This window comes from Zalophus californianus, chromosome 17 (genome assembly GCF_009762305.2).
Source record: "Zalophus californianus isolate mZalCal1 chromosome 17, mZalCal1.pri.v2, whole genome shotgun sequence".
NCBI lineage: Eukaryota > Metazoa > Chordata > Mammalia > Carnivora > Otariidae > Zalophus > Zalophus californianus.
The window spans coordinates 54,035,583-54,049,974 of record NC_045611.1 but is presented as its reverse complement, the minus strand read 5'-3'; the positions used below and the strand labels follow the sequence as shown (position 1 = coordinate 54,049,974).

At 54.7% G+C, this 14,392-nt stretch overlaps 2 protein-coding genes across 3 annotated transcripts in view; both read left to right on the top strand.

Annotated features, from left to right (window-relative positions):
* Positions 1–8,438, top strand: part of KLK15 (kallikrein related peptidase 15) — a 33,438-nt gene extending 25,000 nt beyond the window's left edge. The window contains exons 2-6 of the mRNA XM_027617365.2: positions 2,476–2,549; positions 5,593–5,743; positions 6,035–6,318; positions 6,439–6,575; positions 7,627–8,438. Of these exons, the coding sequence (XP_027473166.1) occupies positions 2,507–2,549; positions 5,593–5,743; positions 6,035–6,318; positions 6,439–6,575; positions 7,627–7,779 (768 nt within the window). The 5' untranslated portion in view covers positions 2,476–2,506 and the 3' untranslated portion in view covers positions 7,780–8,438. The remainder of the gene's footprint in view (positions 1–2,475; positions 2,550–5,592; positions 5,744–6,034; positions 6,319–6,438; positions 6,576–7,626) is intronic.
* A 1,315-nt stretch (positions 8,439–9,753) lies between these two features.
* KLK1 (kallikrein 1) lies at positions 9,754–14,096 on the top strand. Of its 2 annotated transcripts, XM_027617341.1 has the most exons (5): positions 9,754–9,827; positions 11,552–11,711; positions 12,937–13,223; positions 13,373–13,509; positions 13,896–14,096. In XM_027617341.1, the coding sequence occupies exons 1-5, from the start codon at positions 9,782–9,784 to the stop codon at positions 14,049–14,051; spliced, it is 786 nt and encodes a 261-aa protein (XP_027473142.1). In that variant the 5' UTR covers positions 9,754–9,781; the 3' UTR covers positions 14,052–14,096. The 2 variants fall into 2 exon arrangements, with proteins under 2 accessions (XP_027473142.1, XP_027473141.1); XM_027617340.1 differs by lacking the exons at positions 9,754–9,827; positions 11,552–11,711 and having other exon boundaries at positions 12,600–13,223; positions 13,896–14,087.
* Positions 14,097–14,392: the final 296 nt, after the last annotated feature.

Here is a 14,392-nt window from a genome sequence, read left to right as displayed (position 1 = left end):
TTCTAGTAATCTCTGACTCATGGAACTCAGGCCCATCTCTCCCAGTCCAGCCTTTTAAATGCACAGTGCAGGTTTGAAACTCCAGACTTTACACTCCAAAGTTAATCCATGAAATCTTAAAAGTCTAGGCCCAGACTCTAGAATCTAGGCCCCAAAACTCAAAATTCAAAATCTACCATTCATGCTCCAGGCCCCAGGCTTCACACAGCAGATGTGAGGGTTTCTGACCTCAAGTCCTAGGTTCCAAACACCAAATTCCAGACTCCTAGTCTGGACTCTAGATTCAAAGGCCTTGGATCTAGAATCCAAGACTAAGACCTGTCACTCAAAGACCAGACTCTAAGTTCCAGATTCCAGACCCAAACTCCAGAATTCAGACTCCAGAATCCATACTCTATACTTCAGGTCATAAATGCCTGACTCTAGACCTCCAAACTCACAGTCCAGAGTTGGAGATCCACAACAAAAAGTGTAAAACCCAAGATCCAGAATCCAATACCCAGGATCCAGAGTTAGGAGGCCCAGGCACCCAGATCCAGAATCAGAGATCTGAATCCAGAACCCAAAATCCAAAAGTGGAGATCCAGATCCAGAATCCACTGTCCAAAATCAGAGGTCCAAGGTTCAGAATCCAGAACTGAGGGGTCCAGATCCAGGTCCAGAATCCAAGGATTCAGAACCCTACTCCAGGCATAAGAAGCATGGCTCTAGATTCCAGTTTCCACACTCTAGACCCCAAATTCCAGGTTCCATGTTACAGAATGTTGGTCCTATCTGTTGATTTCCTCTGATTTGGGGCTCTTGCCCTCCTACATCCTCGCCCTTGAGGAACTGTCCCTGGCAGGGAATTCTTCCTGACAGACTCAGACAAAAGCTTCAACCTAATAAATGCTCATTAGGCCTTGTCCCCCACCCCACTAGCCACCTAGGCGTCCCCGCCTGTAAACCTGACTCTCAACCACCTCCCACCCCACCCTACCCCCTAGACCTGGGTGGGGCCAGGAGCTTATAAATTCAGGTATTCAGGAGCCTGCTCCCCTTCTCTGGCATCCAAGCTGCCCCAGATGAAGCTGGAGGATCTGGAGGGGGTGAGATCTTTGAGACAAGAGCTGGGGGGGGGGGGATTGAGAGACACGCAGGGAGACACAGGTCTGCCCTGGTCTAGGGGAGACACTGGATGCCCTGGTCCCAGGGAGCAGACATGCCCTGCCCTGAGGGACTTGAGTTTCAAGGGCACCTGTGTAGGTCCATGTGTCCTTTACTGAGGCCTCAAGTTGGACCTGAACCAAGAAAATGTCCTGGAGATGCAAGAAGGAGCTGCAGGGGGGGAGGAGGTGGAGTGAATCAGGAGGGTGTCCCTGAAAGCGCTTGTATCAGATCTAAGAACAAGGTCAGGGGTTCAAGTCAGCTCAGCTCAACCTCCCCAGGTGTCCCAGGTGCCAGGCCCCAGGCTCGGCAATGCTGGGGACACAGAGACGACCTTACCTGAGGGTTCCTGGGAATCTGTGATGTCATGGAGGCACACCAGGGGCTGTGAGGCCCAGAAAAGATACCTGTTAGGTCTCAGGGCCTCCCAGAAGAGGTGGGAGCTGAGCCGTGGAGGGCAAATATGAATTTGGAAGATGAGGGGAGCTGGGGCCTCCCATGGACTGGACCCTTCACCAGGAATCCAGTGTCCAGTCAGGCCAGGCCTGCCCACAGCAAATTCTTAGTCTGGTGGGGGAGGCAGACACCACTGACTGGAGATGGTCAGAAAATCCCTCAAGGAGGAAGTGGACCCTGAAGGGAATGGCATACCTGGGAGGAGGAACAGCCTGAGCAAAGGCATAGAGGCATGGAATCACAGGAAGGAAAATGGGAGAATCAGCTGTGTCTAGAAGGGCAAAGTCATGAGAGACCCAGTCAGAGGAGCTGGTAGAAGGGGAGAAATCACTCATGTCCTCGAAAGTGAGGCCGAGGAGCTAAGACTTTATCTGGCGGTGCTGGGGATCCATGAGGGCTGTAAGCAGGAGTGGGATATGGTCAACTCTGGGTGTGGAAAGACCCTGCAGGGCCATGTAGGAGAACAGGCGGGGGGGGGGGGACTTGACTGGGGGACAGATGGCAAGGGTGGGGGGCTGGGGGTTACCCAGGAGCCCAGGTAGGAGGCTGGGATAGGGTCTGGGGGGAAAATGTATTCTGAGCCAAAGCCTGGAGCATGGAGAGAGATCCAGGAGCAAGTGCGTTGGTGCTGGGATCTGACAGGCTGTGGGGGCAGCTGAGGGTTTGTTCTGGTGCCTGGAGGAAAAACATAACCCTCAGAGATGGAGAACCTGGGGGGGCAGAGTGGGGAGAGCAGTCTGTGGCGGGGGTGGGGGCACAAAGATGGTGGAAGAAATTTCTCAAGCAGCAGGTGGGATGGGTTTGTGTCTGGAGGGATCCACGTTGGGGCACAAGTGCCCCACCTCATCCCGGTTCACTCTCTCCCCTCCCCAGACTTCAACAGAACCCTCATCCCTGCTCTGCAATGTGGCTTCTCCTCACCTTCTCTTTCCTGCTGATGTCTGCAGGTGAGGTGGGCCCAGGTCAGGTCTGGGTCTATGGGAATGTGGTGCCCCTCCCCCACACCAGGAACAAATCCAGGCTCTGCAGTCTTCCACTACCCCTCATTGCCCCTCCCTAAGTCCTCACCCTACCCCAAGACCGTCAGGGGCCTGGGGCTGCTCTAGAGTCCCCATGCCAACTGGGGCCTTTTGCTGCTCCTGACAACAAGAACACAGACCTGAGTTCGAGTTCTGGGGCTGCCCTTTCCTTGCTGTGTGACCTTGAGGAAATTACTTCACCTCTCTCTACCTAGAGTGCCTTCTCTAGAAGATAGCACCTACCTCTGACAGTAGTGGCAAGGTTTCAATGGCATAATGTAGATAAAGCTCATAATAAGCCTTTAAACAAGTGTTAAGAGGCCAAGGACACAGACTTCTGGGCTCGAATTCCAACTCACCATGTTCAGGTCACTTAACATCTCTGTGGCTCGGGATCCCCAACTGGACCATGGAGATAACAGCAGACACCTCCAGGGTTGTGAAGATTAAATCTGGTCCCGTGGGTGAAGCACTAGAAGGTACTTGGTCCAGGGTAGTGCCCTGTAAGGACGTGGTGGCATTGCTGAGTGCTGGGTATATGCCAGACACTCATGTGGATATATGCCAGAGCCCAGCTAATTCTCAAAACATCTCTATGGGGTAGGGTCTACTGACCTCATTTGACAGGGGAAGGGGCTGAGGCTGGAGGAGAGTGGCCACTATGTCAAGGTGACCCTGGGAGGCAGGAAAACTCCAGCCTCCATGTTCAGCTACCACCCATGGAGAATTTAATTGTAACCTGATGCCTCTACACTGGAGAAGTTGAGGGTGGACTTTCATTATATCCCCACATGACCCTCGCCTCTGGGGGCCCCTTGAAGCTCCCCCCTGCTGCCAGCCTCCCCTCAGGCTTTCTCTGTGCTCTCTCCTCCCTGCCTTCCGCCTGCCCACTGCACCCAGCCAGGGCCTCCACCTTCCTCCGGCTTGTACTGGCCAGGGGCAGCCTCAATGCCCAGCTGTTCAGCCCGCACCCTTTGTCCTTCTTTGCAGGACAACAACCCCACCGTTCCCTTGTTAAGCCCCCTGTCCACCACATCCGCATTCCCCCAGCCTTGCCAAGGCCCTTGGCACAGTTCCTGACCCTGGCAGGCAGACGATGGGCATTTGGTCTGGCTGTGCAAATTCCTGCCCCAGGGTGGGTGTCTGTGTGCCTTGCTGTGACCTTCAGGGGTCATATCCCCATTGCCCAGTAGCGGATCATGGTCTTATAACCTTGAAATATCCCTGTTTATATCCTTGTGCATGGTGCAGTGCGTGTGTGTGTGTGTGTGTGTGTGTGTGTGTGTGGTGGGTTTTCAAAGCCCTGTGTGTCCACATCCTGCCCACATATGTGAACTGTGTTCCCTATGTGAAACACAATGACTTTGAACACCAAGTGACTGACTGGGGGGCTCATCTAGAGATGGGAAAATATATCATGTCCTATGTCTCTGGCTATGTTTTTGACCTTGGAAGCCTAGCCCTGTGTCCATTGTTTCCCTGGGGTCTGATCTAGTGGGTCCACATCTGAGTGTTGGCTCTCTGGGTTCATGTCTCTTACTCTAAATCCCCACAGTGACTTGAAGATGAATCACAATTTTGACCTTGACTATCTTCATCTAAGCCTGATCACATGTCTGACTTTGGCTAAATTTCTGTCCAGAACCTAAATATCTACATGTATCTCTGCATAAATAAATCTATGTGTCATTTGTTTAAAATAACTAGTCTTTATTAAGCAACTATAATAAACCAGACATCATAGACACACACACACACACATAATCTTATTTAATCCTTACAACAATCCCATTTTACAGATGAAGAAACATAAGCCCGGAGAGGTCAAATAATTTGCTCAGAAGCTCACAGATAACATGTTTGGACCCAGGGGCTTTACTCTAACATTCCAGATTCAACCACTATACTTATACTCATGTCTGTGAACAAGTCTTTGGAGGCCTGAGTGTATATGTGTGTCTCTCCCCATGTACCCTTATTAAGGACCCCACCTTGTTGTCCAGTCCCTGTGCGTTAATGTGCCAGTCTGTGACTGGTATATTCAGACCCACACTGGAGACTTGGTGTTTTTTAAAGATTTTATTTATTTATTTGGCAGACAGAGAGAGACAGCGAGAGAGGGAACACAAGCAGGAGGTGTGGGAGAGGGAGAAGCAGGCTTCCCGCTGAGCAGGGAGCCTGATGCGGGGCTCGGTCCCAGGACCCTGGGATCATGACCCTCACTGAGGGCAGACACTTAACCAACTGAGCCACCCAGGCACCCCTGGAGACTGTAAATTTAGGTGTGAGCTTCTATGTGCAAATCAGTGTCTGTGGATATGTGTGTGTGCGCGCACACACACCCATGCTATAACTGTCCAGAGTCATATGTATCCATGAATGTCTGTGCTGTGATTCTTGAAGCTGCAACCCAAGTATATACAAGTGAATTTCAGCTTAAAGTGCTCTCTCCCTCAGTTCCTAAGTTTGGAAGACTGGTTGTGCCTATGTTTGCCCATGACCTTGTGTGGCCACATCTGCATTTGGCTGAGATGTCCAGACTCTGGAGCCAAGACTGCGTGTCATACATATCGAGTGGCCACGTCCTTTTGATGTCTGTGACAGCTTGGCGATGACCTTGAATGGCTGGTTCCAAGTGGCCATCTCTCTGGCCCTGTATCCAGTGTCCCTGTCTCCACTCCTAATCTCAGAGGACTTCTTGACTTCTGGTCCTTTCCCACCTCCCTGTTCTCCCAGAATCCTGTAGTAAATGGGTGAGGGCCAAGGGCAAGGGGACAGTTCTGGAAAAAAAAAGCAGTAGTTGTAAAAGCCAGAGAGAAGGCTGTGCTAAAAATCCAAGGACAGGGACGTCCTAAGAGATTGGGGGAAAGCAGAAGTGAAAAATACATAGTATGGGCAGGGTGCGGGCAAGGTGTAGGGCCCAAGGAAAAGGCTTCTGTCCTCAGGGACCCTCCTCTGCCCCCTCTCCCAGCAGCCCGGGACGACAGGATGCTGGGAGGTGAGGAGTGTGAGCCCCACTCCCAGCCGTGGCAAGTGGCCTTATTTGAGCGTGGGCGCTTCAACTGCGGTGCTTCCCTCATTTCTGCACACTGGGTGCTGTCTGCAGCCCACTGCCAAACCCGGTACGAAGACAGGGCTCCAAGTCCTGAGGGGCATGACGGCAAGAGTCTAGGGATCTGAGAATCTTGGATTCTGAGGAGGAAAGAGCAGGAGCCTGGGGGTTGTGTTCCGGGTGGGTGCACCTCCTTGGTCCCTGAGGGGCAGCGGCTCCAGCTATTATTGGCTTCAGCGCCTTGGGCAGAGGGTAATGGCATCTCCAGATTCCCGCAGGGTGGGGGGACCCCAGCTCGCCCGCTCTTTGATCTTTCTGTCTACTCCTCACTCCACTTGCGGGTAATCACCTGCCTGCACAGCTTCCTGAGAGTGCGCCTGGGCGAGCACAATCTGCGCAAGCGCGATGGCCCCGAGCAGCTGCGGACTGTGGCTCGCATCTTCCCGCACCCGCGCTACGAAGCAAGCAGCCATCGCCACGACGTCATGCTGCTACGTCTAACCCGGCCCGCGCGCCTCTCCCCGCAAGTGCGCCCTGTGGCGCTGCCCACGCGTTGCCCCCAACCGGGCGAGGCCTGCGTGGTGTCCGGCTGGGGCCTGGTGTCTGATGACAAGCCTGGGACCAAAGGGAGCACAGAGTCACAAGGTGCGTGAAAGGATGGTGCTGGGTGTCGGGCCTCCAGGGACCCTATTCTCCAGGGCTCTTGGGCGAAGACGACAAGGGCCTGAAAATACGGATTCACTCCAAGTCCACTGTCTTCCGCAGTGAGTCTCCCGGATACGCTGCATTGTGCCAACATCAGTGTTATCCCGGCCACATCTTGTAAGAAGGACTACCCAGGGCGCCTGATGGCCTCTATGGTGTGTGCAGGAGTAGAGGGCGGAGGCACGGACTCCTGTGAGGTCAGAGCCATGGGGTAGGGGGACAGGTTTGGGAGTTGGGATGGGATCAAGTTGTGCTTGCTTTGGGCCAGAGAAGATGCTAGGGGTAGGTTTGGGGATGGAGAAGGAAGAGCATTTAGAATGGGGGTGAGGTTGGCGATGGATTGGGTTGTGCTTGGGGTGCACGATGTGGCAGTTGGTTTGGAATGGCCTGGGTTTGAGTTAAGAACAGGAATGGGCTTGGGGCACCTGGGTGGCTCAGTCAGTTAAGCATCTGCCTTCGGCTCAGGTCATGATCCTAGGGTCCTGGGATCGAGTCTCGCATCAGGCTCTCTGCTCAGCGGAGAGCCTGCTTCTCCTTCTCTCTCTGCCTGCTTCTCTGCCTACTTGTGCTCTCTCTCTCTCTGTCAAATAAATAAATAAAATCTTTATTAAAAAAAGAATAGGAATGGGCTTGGTTTGATTTTTTTTAAGATGTATTTATTTATTTTAGGGAGAGAGAGAGAGAACATGAGGTGAGAAGGGGGCAGAGGGAGAGGGAGAGAGAGAATCTTGAGCAGACCCCCTGCTAAGTACGGAGCCTACAGCCTGGAGCCCTATGTGGGGCTCCATCTCAGGACCCTGAGCAGAAATCAAGTTGGACGCTTAACCGACTGAGCCACCCCAGCACCCCTGGTTTGATTTTAGATGGAAAATATGTTGGGTTGAATTGGGGATAGGGCAAACTTTGTCTAGGATGTGAAAGACATGATGACTGGGATTGGTTGTGTTGGCAGTGAGGACGGGAGTAGGTCGGGTTTGATTCTGAATGGGGAAGATGTAGAGGTTTGATTGGGTTGGGTTTCATGGGCAGGATAGAACATGGGTTGGCCGAGTTGTATTGACTTGTGTTGGGCTGGACTTGGGTTGGATCGGTTTGGGTTAAACTGGGCTGTATTGAGTTGATTGGGGTGGGATTGCATGGGGTGGGGTTGGATTGGATTTTGATTGAGATTGTGAATGGTGATTGGGGTAGGGATGGGGGCACTGGGATCCAGAAATTTCCCATTCACACTTTCCCTTCTTCTCACAGGGTGACTCCGGGGGGCCCCTGGTCTGTGGGGGAGTCCTGCAGGGCATCGTGTCCTGGGGTGATGTCCCCTGTGACACTACGACCAAGCCTGGAGTCTATACCAAAGTCTGCAGCTACTTGGAGTGGATTAAGGAAACCATGAAGAAGAACTGACAATTTTGGTCCACCACCTATGTCTCTGACTTGAACAGAAGCTCCCAGAGCTGACCAGCAGCTGACCTGACCTGGGACAGTGTTGGGCCATCCCTCAAGACCTCACTTGTCCAAGGCACAGATGTGAGCCAAGGGCTTGTCCCGTCTCAGGCCAGAGCCGGTGCTCAAGGTCACCTGTTTAAACACCGAGATAACAAGAGTGCTGATGCAAGTTTCTCTGTAGGAGTTTCTGTGACTTTCTTCTGGGGATGAAGGGAAGTGGGAGCCAGAGACTGGTTGGGGACCCAGAGCTACTGTATATTGTTCCTTTTCGCCCACTGCCCCAATACCTAGGTGAAGAGAAATGGCTTGAAGTAGGGCTCTCTTCATTCACATATGCATAGGATCGGCTGTGTAATCTTGAGGAAAAGACCCAATGCCCCTCAGCTTCGGTTTCCCCATCTGTAAAACAGAGATCATATTGCTTACCTCACAGGGTTGTAAGAATTAAATGAGGAAGTTCATATGAACTGATTCAAATAGTGCCTGGCACTGGGGAAATATATCTCTGGACCCCAGTGAAAAGACCCAGCACACACTAGATGATCAAGAATGACCTCACTTTCGGGGCACCTGGGTGGCTCAGATGGTTAAGCGTCTGCCTTCAGCTCAGGTCATGATCCCAGGGTCCTGGGATAGAGCCCCACATCGGGCTCCTGGCTCAGCAGGGAGCCTGCTTCTCCCTCTCCTTCTGCCTCTCTCCCTGCTCATGCTCTCGCTCTCTGTCTCTCTCTCTCTCTGTATCTCTGTGTCTCAAATGAATAAATAAAAATCTTAAAAAAAAAAAAAAGAATGACCTCATTTTCTTCGCAATTTATTTGTGGGCCCCCTGGTAGCCAGGCAAAAAGGCAAATGCTCTCCTTTCCTTAGGCAGGGCTGCTGACATACAGCGGAGGCTGGGTTACCCTGCGACCTACTTTGATTTTACTGAAGAGCCAAGGGAAGGTGTCAGGGGCCTATGAATTTAACACCGAGGCTGCAGAAATCTGCTTCCCAATTCTCAGCAGAGATCCCCCCAAATGTGATCTTCAAGGTCACCCAATGTTGAACTACATGAACCTCGTTCCTGAGACCTACATATTTTAATGGGGGAAGGGAAATTAGAATTTGTGGAGAGGATGCTCTTGATGGTGGAAGGCAGATTGTCCGGAATTCGTGGGACCTTGGAGACCATAACCTTGAGTATCCAGATCTGGGGAGCAAGGAGTATGTGTGGGGTGTAATGCAATCCCAGCATTGTTTGGGGGCAGGGGGACATTGGATTTTGAAATGCTAGGGAACTTATTCAGGGAGACCACTGAAACTTCATATTTCTGGACCTGGGGGCACTAGGATTGTGGCCATCGGTACCCACCACAATTTTATTTGGAGAGAAACAATAGATTGGGGCCTAGATCCTGAGTCCGGGAGTGCAAGAGTCAGGGTGTTCTGAAAGCCAAAGCTATGTTTCGGAGACAGCGGAAGCTGGGAGACTGTCATTTTGGCTCCAAGTGGTGCAGGGAGAAAGGAATCAGAGCCCCACTGCTGGTGTTTCGGGGTGCACTGAGTCGTTGGGGTTCCAGTATATGGGGCTTTGTATTGGAGGTCGGTGATTCCTCCACTCTCCTCTTTCTTCTCCTACTCACCCCCCCCCCACACCTCCCCTCATTGTCTTTGTCTCCATGAGTAGGGGCCCAGGAGCTCCAGGCCCTGCCCTGTCTGGCCTCAGGCCCCAGGAATGCTTCCAGCACAATCAGGGCCCGCAGAACAACAGGTGCTCGTTCTCCCGCCCCTTCCACAGCTCTGGGGTGGGAGGAGGTGTCCAGCCCCCGGGCAGCAGGGGCAGGGCCTTGGCCAGCATCTGGGTGCCAGCAGGGCAGGCGTGGGGCTGGGCGGGGGGGGGGGGGGGGGGGTGAGGGCTTTAAAACACTCCTTGGGGAGGCTTCCAAGCTCCAAGCTCACCACCAGCCTGCGTGTGGTCACCATGTGGTTCCTGGTTCTGTGCTTTGCCCTGTCCCTGGCAGGGACTGGTGAGACAGTGGGGAAGATGTGGGGTGGGGGAGTGGGCCCGACTCTCATACTTCCCTCACCCCCCGTAACTCCTTCCTGTCCCACAGTCCACCCCAGACCCAGGTCCCAGGCTCTCTCCCAGGCCCCTAAAGTCCTACTTCAGCCCCTCACCCCGGTCACAGTCCTCATTCTTGCAATCGGTCCCTGCTCCCTCCCAGGTACCCGCAGAACTTTCTCCTCTTCCCCACTCAGACGCCTGCCCCTCACCAAGGGGGCCGAGCCTGGGCCATCTCTGTCTCTTTGGGGGACTCCAACTCTTCCGAGGAGTGCTCCCAATCCCAGCAGACCCTGGGACCCTGATCACCCCCACCCACCCCCTTGTTCTCTATGGCTCTGTCTCCTGAGTCCCCAAATCCTTCTATACCCTGGTGATTTTTCCCATCTGGCTGTCAGCTTTCAACGAGGTCCTCCAGTCCCTGGCATCTGGTTCCCTTTAAATCTTCCCAGGACCCCCAAATTCCATCAGACACCTACGCTTCTCCCCAAACAGACTTTCTGGCCCGTGACTCCAGGTGGGCCCAACCATCCGGTATGAGGGTTCTACAAATGTCTCTTCCTTCCCCAACTTTTTGACCCTGAACCCTGATCCAGCACCCCACCTTTCTCCCTGAGGAAGAACACCCAGAACCCCCAACTATAGGTTCCTTTCCTTGTAGAATCTCCTTCTTCCCCACGCTCCAGCCCTCCCCAAGTGAATCCCTCCTGTATGACTCTGATTTTCTGGGCTTCTCTCCAGGATCCCAAATACCTTCACGGCCCCACTGTCCTGCCCTACCTCCCCCAGTACTCCAGCATATGAGTCTAAAACTCCACACCAAGTGGGTCCTCCCTGCATTCCCACAGCTGCTTGGCCCCAATACGCCTCCATCTCCATTCCCGTCCAGCACCACCCCCGAGAGGACTCCAGATCCCTCCAGTATCCTCAGACTATGAACCCCATCTCCATGAGAATCACCCAATCCCAGAAGAACTGTCATCCAGCTCTGCCTTCCCCCCGAGCCCCATTCCAGTCCTGACCCCAACTCCAGTTCCACGGCCTCACCCCTCTTGCAAAGCCATTCCTGTTCAAGGACCCCAGACCCCCAGAGGACCCTCTCCCAGCCCCAGTCAAGGGACCTCAAGTTACACCCAGACTCCTCAGCCCAGATGCTATTCTCGGCCTCTCAGACCTACTTCCCCTGCATCTTTAAAGAATCCCAAAACCCAACCTAGACCCTAACCAATATTTCAGGCTGCGATCCCTGTAACCCCCCTGCAATCCTTCCTTCCCAGCTTTTGAGCCACTCTCTAGGGGCCCTATATCCTCTATTTCTAGAATCTTTTCTCCCTCTCAGAACTTACAACTTTCTGTTCCCCAGGCCAACACCCCAAATCACCCCCTTATCACCCAATCCCCAGCCACATGCTACTCACACCCTGTCTTCTTGTCTCCTGCCTGATCCCTGTGGTTGGCTCTTTTCTCAGCATAGTCTCCCCACCCAGACCCACCACCAACCCATAATCCCAAGGATGGCTCCAGAATTCCAGAAACTTCCCACACCCCTTGCCCATCTCCCCAGACCCCCAGCCCTGCTCCTCTGCCCCCATGTCCCTCCGACCCAACATTACAGCTCCCTCTTCTAGCCCAGTACCCCCGGCCCCACTGCCACCTCCCAGCTGCCCTGACCCAGCACCCCTTCCACAGGTGCCGTGCCCCCCATCCAGTCCCGGATCATAGGAGGCTGGGACTGTGAGCAGAATTCCCAACCCTGGCAGGCAGCTCTGTACCATTACAGCAAGTTCCAGTGCGGGGGCGTCCTGGTGCACCCACAGTGGGTGCTCACAGCTGCCCACTGCATAAATGAGTGAGTGGGGGCAGGGCATGTGGGGAGGGGGCGTCTGTGCTCCCACGGGAATAAACAACGGGGCACCGACCCTGGGTTCACCTCAGGGGAGGCTGGGGGACTGAGGGAAACAGATGGTACTGGGCTGGGTCCCATGGACAGTGGCAGGGACAACCCCAGGGAAGCCCTCCCATGGCAGCCTGTGTCTCTGTCTCTCCCTGTAACTGTGTCTCTGTGTCTCTCAGTAACTGGCTCTGTTGTGTGTCTATCTGAGTAAGATTTATCTCTGTATCTCTCTGTTTGGTCTCAGTGTCTCTGTGTGTCTCCGTGTGTCTGTCCACCTCCGGGTCCCTCTGCTGCCTCCCTGTCACTGTAGGTCTCAGCCTCCATCTCTCTGCCCCATCTCTCTCTCTCTCTGGGTCTCTGCCTCACTCTCTCTCCCCCATCGCTGCTGAGCACCCCCAGGACGAGACTGAGGGGGACCCCCAGAGAAAAGGAAGGGATTATCCTGAGATGTGTGTGTGAGGGGGCTTCTCATGTGCCCAGCCCCTCCCTCCAGGACAATGAAGCGCCGCAGGGGACACAGGGGAGGGCTGGTTTCAGCTGGAGCCTGGTGGGGGCCCTGGAGGAAGGAGGAGGAGGAAGAGAAGGAGGAGGAGGAAGGGGGAGAAAGTCTGGGGAGGGAGGTGGAGCAGACCTTGGGCTGGGGGCCAGGCCAGCGGCTGCTGGGGAGCCAGTCCCACAGCCCCTGCTGCAGCTGAGCCAGTCCCAGGCCCCCTCCCCGCTCCTCCCCGTTCTCCCTCCCCGCTCCTCCCCGTTCTCCCTCCCCGTTCTCGCTCAGGCTGTGCCCCACCCCCACAGCATGTATTCCGCACTCTCCCCCTTTGCTTCCTGGCCCCGTCTCACTGAGCCTGCTGCTCCTTCTCCTCCCTGTCTGTTCCTTCCCTCCCATGGACTCTTCTGTCTCTGCCTCCTTTGTGCTCTGTCTCTCACGGTCCTCCCTCTGCCTCTCACCCACTCTCCCTCTGTGCTCTCTGTATTTCACTCTCCCTGTCTTTGTCTCTGCCTTTGACCTTGTCACATTTTTCTCTCACTCACTGTCTTTTCTTCATAGCTCTTTATCTTCCCAACTGTCTCTCCCTCCAAGGTTACTCCTTGTCTCTCTCTGTCTTCGGGACCCTCCCTGGTCCCCATTTCCCTTTCGGCCTCCTCTCTCCTCATTCCCTGGGGCCCCCTCTCTCCCCAGCAATTACCAGCTCTGGCTGGGTCGCCACAACCTGTTCGAGCATGAAGACACAGCCCAGTTTGTCCAGGTCAGTGATAGCTTCCCACACCCTGAATTCAACCTGAGTCTCCTGAAGAACCATACCCAGCTCCCCGAAGAGGACTATAGCCATGACCTCATGCTGCTGCGCCTGACAGAGCCCGCCCAGATTACAGATGCTGTGAGGGTCCTGGACCTGCCCACGCAGGAACCCCAACTGGGGAGCACCTGCCACGCCTCTGGCTGGGGCAGCATTGAACCAGATAAGTGTACGCTAGGGGCCAGACTGTGCAGCCTGGAGCCCAGACACTTGGGTGTAGGGAGGAGGGGGCTGGGGACCGGACTCAGGGTCTGAGGGAGGAGGGGCTGAGGAGTCACCTGTGGTCTGGTCACAGCCCTTTTAATCTCTGGTCTGTAGTCATATACCCAGACAATCTCCAGTGTGTGGACCTCAAACTCCTGTCCAATGATGTATGTGCCAAAGCCCACTCCCAGAAGGTGACAGAGTTCATGCTGTGTGCTGGACAGTTGGAGGGCGGCAAGGACACCTGTGCGGTGAGCCAGCGTGCCCCACCCCGCGCCCCCAGGTCTCGAGGTGCTGGGGGAGGGGACTCAGGTTCTGGACTGCTGTTGAGAGCTAACCAGGCATCCATCTCCACTGCTACCCAACTCCAGCTTCCCCCAACCAAGCCTCGGCGCCCTCCCCCCCCCCCCCGCCCCCTTTCCTTCCCACACCCTCAACCTGGTATCCCACGGATCTCCCTACTCCACATCAGAGTTCACCTCTGTTGGAATCCCGCCGCCCTCTGGCAGTGGACTCTGGAGAGAACTGTGTCTTTTCCCGGAGCACTGTGTGCGCTCTGTGAGCCGAGCCAGGTGTGCTCCACGGGCAGAACGGGGGACCTTGTTGACCTTTCTTTTGCTCTCCCCTTTTGCTGCAGGGTGACTCGGGGGGTCCACTGATCTGCGATGGTGTGCTTCAAGGAATCACATCCTGGGGCAACATGCCATGTGGCAGCCCCAATACGCCCGCGATCTACACCAAAGTGATCTCGCACCTGGAGTGGATCAAGGAGACCATGACAGCCAATTCCTGAATGCCCCCAACATGTTCCCTACCCCAGTAAAATCGAATACGCATCAAATTCGCATCACGTTTGGTGTCCTCTGGCCTTCCAGATGCTGGGAACCTGGAAGCTGGGGATCCACCCAGCCCAGTCTAGAATCCTCTACAGCCCTCCCAGGCTCGCGGCAGGAGGCGTGCACGAATGAGCTAGGGAAAAGGAAGGAGGAGAAACAGGTGTAGACAAACCGGCAGAGAGAGGCTCAGATCCCAAAGGACAAGCAAGGCAGGGACTCGATACCGGTTCACACATTTGGACCCGACCCTGCTCTGGGGGAGAGGACGCAACGGAGGGTCGGACTTAAAGGTTGTGAG